The following is a 6,959-nucleotide window of genomic DNA, read 5'->3' on the forward strand; positions in this document are numbered from 1 at the left end:
TTAGGACACTTTCCCTAACGGCAGAAATGATCTTATTCTGACAAACAGGGACCCCTATAGGCATGTCTTTAGCAAGTCATGATGACCGTGGTGAATGCATGTATAAGATCATTTGTAACATTTCATCGTACGATGTTCAAACAAAACTTGATGTTTCACGAATTCAATCCAAAGTGGATTGACATAAATTATTTCCGCTTTTCACATATGGAATGGAAATAAGCTTATGTAGTTTCAATCAGCTCTACAGACAAAGGATATGGTATAGTGTTGCAAAGTTTTTTTAAGCAGCTTTTTCAATGCCAAGGAAATCTTGAAAATCATTTACAAGTGGCAAAGAATCTGATTTTATTGTCTGATTTAAGCGTCTCGCCTGCTGCTCGCCAAGATTTAAATATTTTACACGTCTGTTAAAACACTTACAGTTGTATATATAAAGAATTGAGTGACAGGTTGTCAATCAAACTTGGGCATTTAAAATATATATTTCAGAGGAGGAGACGCAAAGTTGAATTGTGAATATTTTAAAAATGAATTGAAAGCCCGTGTTTATTCTTGATTTCAATACTTTAGAATCGTGACGAGGATTTCTTAAGTTTTTAAAAGGAAAATGTTTATCTTACATGAAGCAAAAACAGGAAAAATGTATTTAATTTCCACACTCTATCTGACAACTTCATCAAATTTATTAGCAGTATTCAGGAGATAAAACATTTGATTTCAATATTTTATAAGAGGACTGTAATTACCATATGCAGCTCCATTAATGAGGTTTTAGGTTTTGCCTGACTTTCCGTTCAAAACAGTTTAGTGAAGTTTAAATTTACTGATTCGTCTGTTCAGTTCATACTTTTTTTGTTTATTGCCTCGTCAAGTAAATCCCTTTTTGCATTATCGAAGGTGCATGGACGTACATCAAAATGATTAAATGTACCGAGAATACAAATCCTTGTTTATTTATCTGGAAGAATAGAATATCTTTGAAACATAAGTAGAATCAGAAATATTTTCATGAAGACCAGTCTTATAAAAAAATGCTCCTTAGGAATCCACACGAGGAGGTAATATCTATACCGGATGTATTCACGTTTATGTTACCAGAGGACATTACCAAAAAAGTTAGACAAAAGTTGTTATCTATGTTTTTAAAATGAAGGAAAAAAGGAAAAACATATATATTCACGTTTCCACCAAAGCATGTTACTTGAACAGGTGCAAAAACTTTAAAATGCGAAGTGCAAAAAATAGAACAAACGTGATGAATATTGTTGCTAGGCTACTTAGTAAAATTGACATATTTAAAATGCAACTAAATTACTAACGTTAGAAATCTTAAAGATAGTAAAGATTAAATTTTCCCGCGGAAACTCTACCTCTAATTAGCACCAGATCTCTACTTAGCGCCGCCCTCTATATCGCGCCGTGTGATTTGTGCCAACCTCTATCTCGTTCACACCCTTACTTTTTGTTATGATAACACTTCACTTCTTTCAGTCTTATCAAAATGCATTATCAGAAAATTCGTCTTTTGAAATAAATATTTAAAACTGCCAAGGATTGTGTCGGTTCTTCTTATAAAAGACCCTTATTTTAACCGCCCTCTATAAATAGCCGCCCTTTAATTAGATTTGGTCTTTGATAAATGCGCAGCTCAAAGTATAAAAAATTAATAAGCGATAGGGGCGGTAATGATAAGAAGGGCGGTACCCACGTAAAATTAAAATTTTTCTTTAATGTGTGAATTTTACTTTACGAATTTCACTAAATTCCATTATTATTAACTATGGCAATATTGATTATTATTTTATACACGCTCCTCAAAAGTTAAGCCCGTAAAAGAGACAAATTAAGTAAGATTTGAGCCCAGCTTTTACAAAAAAATCATTGGAAGCCAGAGTAAACTATTAAATACCATTACTTAAAACCACATCTTAATTTTATTGTTGATTTCATTTTGATGGATTTTTAATGAGTTTTCAGTTCTAATAAAAAAGTTGTGAATACTCTGGTATATTATGTAAGTCGGTGCACCCACTTTCGCACCCACAATAACTGCAAAAATGATGCCTGCGATTGCGGAGCTGTTTATTACAAGTATTACTGCCCCAGCATCAATTGTATGTTTCCCAAAAAATTTGACAGCTGATGAATTGGTTCCAAAATGGGGTACGTTTGTAGTTTTATACAATATTGACGAGCAAAAAACATGAATGGCTATATTTGTTACTGTTTCTCTGTTATACTCTGACTCATACTTCTCTTTATATAAAGAAAAATCCCTGGGAACGAGGGTGTTTCTACAAGTATGATTACTTACATGGCTAACAGTCAAACAAGTTCGAGGAGTATAGGTAGAAACTTCACAACCTTGATCCCAAGGTTTTCTGTTCAAAGAGCCCTGAGATAGAGGTTGAAAACTTAAGTGTTGAGTGAGGATAATATAAAAATTGAGTTTTTTTGTAATATCAAGACTCAGTAGAAAAAGTGTTATTATTGTTAGTTGCCACGTTTTTATAAAAATTTTTAACCAGGCTTTTTAAAAACACGTTTAGCAGTTAAGTGATTACTTACCAACTCTTTCAACAAGACTATAAATTGGCGCGCTTTGAAAAAGTTAAACAAGCATTATGCAGCCAAGTCGTTACAATTTACCCACGCCAACAAAATCTTATCCACAAATATTAAAAAAAATTGTAAGAAATCTCTACTACTACATAAAATTAATATTAAGACATAAATGAAAATTTTGTTCAATTATACTGTGAAATTAGTGCGTGGTGTGTTGAAAAGTTTTGTGGCTGTCCTGACATAACGGACAAATTACGTCTTTTATATGTCTGATTTGAATATAATTTGAAAAGTGGTGATATTTTAGTGATAAGAAATTTCTGTTTTTAAAACAGGGGATAAAATGTACTGTAAAAGCTTTAAAAAATAGGTTTGATATAAATACTTATAATTTCGGTGAGTTTCGTAGAACAAACATTCTACCTAAAAATTCAGAATTACTCAAAATAAACAAATGCTTTCTTATTTAACTGAAGTCTTTCCCTTACATCTTTACACCGTGGGTCGTCAATATACAATCTCGTCTCCAGGGCGGGTTACTAGCCTTTTCGACATTGAGGTAGAGCGAGCGGCTTTCACATCAAGCATCAAACCCTGGGATCGAGGAATTTTTGTAGCTTTTTTTGTATTTATTTATTTTATTTTATTCTTTAAAAAAATAATAAAGCCGGGTCTCTAAAAAAAATCTGCCCTCATATACCCTTCCTTCTACAGCCAGAAAGGGCGTTTATTTGAGCTTTTCCTATTCAAATAAATTTAGGTAAGTAAAATCGGGACAACGACGAAGACGGCTGAAGTAATGTACTGTAGATATAATTTTTGAAAGTTTATTTCTGATGAATTTCGGATGAAAATGTAATGTGGCTAGCCTCATATACAGCCTGTGAATTGTTTCCCGGATGGACCACAATAGTAATTCTAGAGTTTTTAAATCTCCAATTTGGTGAGAAACCTTTGAAGAAATTTCTGCAAAACTAGACAACGGCCTGATGATATGGGGATCGAACCCACGGTCTCTTGGAGATGATTAAGCTACGATCCCAGAATTTCTGTAACATAAATAAAAATTGGATTCGAATTAAATGAAAAAGTGGTTCATTTCCGAAATTCAGTTTTTCGCGGATTGAATTTGGCAATTTTTTTATAATTCTTTTTTATAAATATTAGAATGTTTTATTGTTTGGATAAAGTCTTTTTAATTTTTGACTTGTACTAATGAAGCCTCGTTCTCGAATTACAGTTTGCTGAAGTGAGGATTTTAATTATTTCACATCTTTTCTCTGTTGAGAATAAGCTACGGTGCATGACAGAAAACTCTGGAAATGTAAGCGAAAATGGTCAAATTTAACAAATTAGGAATTCTTTCGAAAAGGTTGATATTATTACTTTTTTCTCCGACGATAAAAATCTCTCAAACTATAAACTGTAAAGGAGTAAATTTTCGCTTGTTATTTCAAGAAATTGCTTCACTTTCTTGGTCGATACACACAAAACTTAGTTCTAACAATTCCTTTACTTTTTGATTCGTGAAAATAAAAAATCCTCACAATATTAAATTAAAAGGTTCTCTTTTTGCAAATTTATCGGGGATAGTTCCGACTAAATTTTGGCATTCAAATTTGCAAAGTGACAAAAATTTTCCCCAAGGTTAACTTTCACAAACGAAATTTTCCCCTTCGAGGTGCTATAGAATTCCTTAAATCGCTAAATTGCCATTCGCAAAATCTCATAATTTACTGTCGCAAAAAGCGTAGTTTGCACGAATATATTGTATGGATATCGTAATTTATTGTCGGAACAGGTCTTTAATAATGTGCAATTCTATATAGGAAGGATATAAAAAGCTACATGGGCAGACAATAAGAGATGTTCATTTTTTTTTAAAATTTATTCAATACGGATCGGTACTCCTTTCTTTAAATCAAACAGATTCGAGTTAAAAGACTTTTGAGCTTCGAAGTCGCAAAACATTGTATGAAGGGGTTATCTCTACAATACTGTTAATGCTTGATTATTTCAAATTTTGACTGGTTTTAAAAAAATGTTTTTGCGTTAAGGGTTGTTTTTCCTAATTTTCAAAATATTTGCATAAACACTTTATTAGTAATAACTCTAGTAAAACATTCAAATAACGGCCTCTAAGCACTTATTTGAAAAGGACCCTTATAAAAGAAATTACAAAAAAACTAGGCGCTTATTTAAGATGGGTGCTTAGTCCAGAGTGGGCGTTTTATCAAGCATTTACGGTATATTGTTGGAGTGGGAAACTACCTTCCAATTAACTGTGAAAGATTCAATTGAAAATTGACACAAGAAAAGAACGTTATTTTTATGCAATTTTATCTACTAAAATGGTTACAATTCTATACAAACCTGCAGGGGTGTAAAAAACACTTTGCTTAAGAAAAATACCTCTGTAAATGTTGAAAAGAATTAAAAAATGGCAATAATTTGTGTCACAAAATTATCATTTTTGACAAAACGCAATAATTTATGTCGCAAAATGTATAGTAAGCATTAAAACTGCAATAATTTATGATGCAAAGTCATTGTGATAATTTTCCCCACAATTTATCTTCTTAAGGTAATAGAAATATTGTTATGCAAACTTGGATTTCTAGAATGATACTCAAATGCTACAAAAAAATATACAGAGGCATTTGATGTTGGCCATTCTACCATTTTTCAAGCATGCAAAAAGATAAAAAGAAATTGCATTTCCTACACACAAGAATAATTTTAAACCTTTAAAAGATTAATAAGTTTATATGGAGTTATTAATAATGAATCTAGTAAAACTGTTCGTAAGCATCATGATATAATTTTAAGTATGCATCATGTTCCTCTTCTGTCATTTTAGCAATGATATCATCGTTAATGTCTGACAGTGCATAGGACATGCTTCCAACCTGTACTGTGATTTCATGCTGGTCATCATCGTCACTATCAGCCATGTCTGCAACTTCGGTTACACCCATGTCAATGTTGTTTAATTTTGAAATTTCGGGGCTCGAATCAGGCTCTGAGTCTGAGCTGGACTCCTGCTTCTTAGCAGCAGATACATCAATAGGTGCTTCAACCTTTTTGCTAGTTGATTCATGTGCAAGTAAAGCTGACATGATATCTCCTTCCTCTTGTGAATCTTGAGTAGCACTTGAAGATGGCATATTATCTACATCCATGCTTTTGTTGTCTACATTCTCTTTAGTCTCCTCGTTAAAAACAGTACTCTTAGCTAACCACACAGGTAATTCTTTGGGGGCTGCAACGTCTTGTTGTTTTACCTCATCTCCAACATTAATTTGAATATTTTGACCATACAAATCAATTGATTTACGATCAGTAGTCCAACCAGATTTAGGACCACCATGAGATTTGTTTTGAACTGTTTTAAGGGCAGCAGTGGAAGGTGTTGGTTCTAAAACATCAGGTGCAAGATTTATGTTTTCACATTCTCGTAAAAGTTTATAGAGCATTTCCATTTGCTCATTAAATGTCCCTAGTGATGAGCCACTGCTGTATGTGTTTATATGGCTTGCATCTTCCTCCACATCCCCATTACAAAAGGTGCATTTAAATAAGCCAGTCTCCATGTCAATTAATCTATCCACTTCCAAATCAGAATAATTTTTTTGACATTGTTGACATTGAAAACACGGCCTGTTTCGAGCTTGCTGCTCTTCATTTTCAAGCTTCTTCCTGATATGATCAAGCTTATACTTTACAACATTGACAAAAAGTTTGTAATTTATGAAATAAAAATTGTAAATATTAAAATTTCCAGTGTCTTGCTGTTTTTCTTTTACTACTCTTTGTTTCACTAATTTATCATTTTTCAGTTTTGATAAAACTTGTCGTAACTGTCTTTTATCAAACTGAAGCTTTTCCATAAGTGTATCTTCGTCGATACAAGGGTATTTTGTTAGAACACATACTGTCACAACCATTTCCGGTTCGTAAAATGCATAGGCAACTGTTTTTGCAAGCCTCTTCAATATTGGTGGAACTTCAGTAAGAAGTTCAGGTTCCTCCATTTGTTTAACTGCTGAATCATTATTCATTGTGACTTTACTACAATGAAAATAATTGTTAAGCTATAAAAACCAAACACAAAAAATACCTATCTACAAACATCATAGATTTACATAAGTTATTGTCTTAGTACAATGTGTCTTGCCCTAGTGGCGACCCAGCGAGACTTAAAAGGGACAAAAAAAGGTTGACTGTTGGAAACCTAAGTAAAATTCCTGATGTCCATAAGTAGCTAGCTAAAGCTAATTATGCTGACTATTTTATGCCATATATTTTTTTTTTAATTTTTCGAAGAAATATGCAATTTACATTTTGTTTTCACGAAAAGAGATGGCTTAAAAGAAAAGACAAGACAAGAG

The 6,959-nt window shown here is 32.6% G+C and overlaps 1 protein-coding gene across 1 annotated transcript; it reads right to left on the reverse strand.

Annotated features, from left to right (window-relative positions):
• Positions 1-4,919: 4,919 nt before the first annotated feature.
• Positions 4,920-6,662, reverse strand: LOC130645449 (general transcription factor IIE subunit 1-like). Its single transcript, XM_057451444.1, has one exon. It carries the CDS (start codon positions 6,627-6,629, stop codon positions 5,358-5,360), a length of 1,272 nt encoding a protein of 423 aa, XP_057307427.1. The 5' UTR covers positions 6,630-6,662; the 3' UTR covers positions 4,920-5,357.
• Positions 6,663-6,959: the final 297 nt, after the last annotated feature.

Source organism: Hydractinia symbiolongicarpus, chromosome 5 (genome assembly GCF_029227915.1).
Source record: "Hydractinia symbiolongicarpus strain clone_291-10 chromosome 5, HSymV2.1, whole genome shotgun sequence".
Taxonomy (NCBI): domain Eukaryota; kingdom Metazoa; phylum Cnidaria; class Hydrozoa; order Anthoathecata; family Hydractiniidae; genus Hydractinia; species Hydractinia symbiolongicarpus.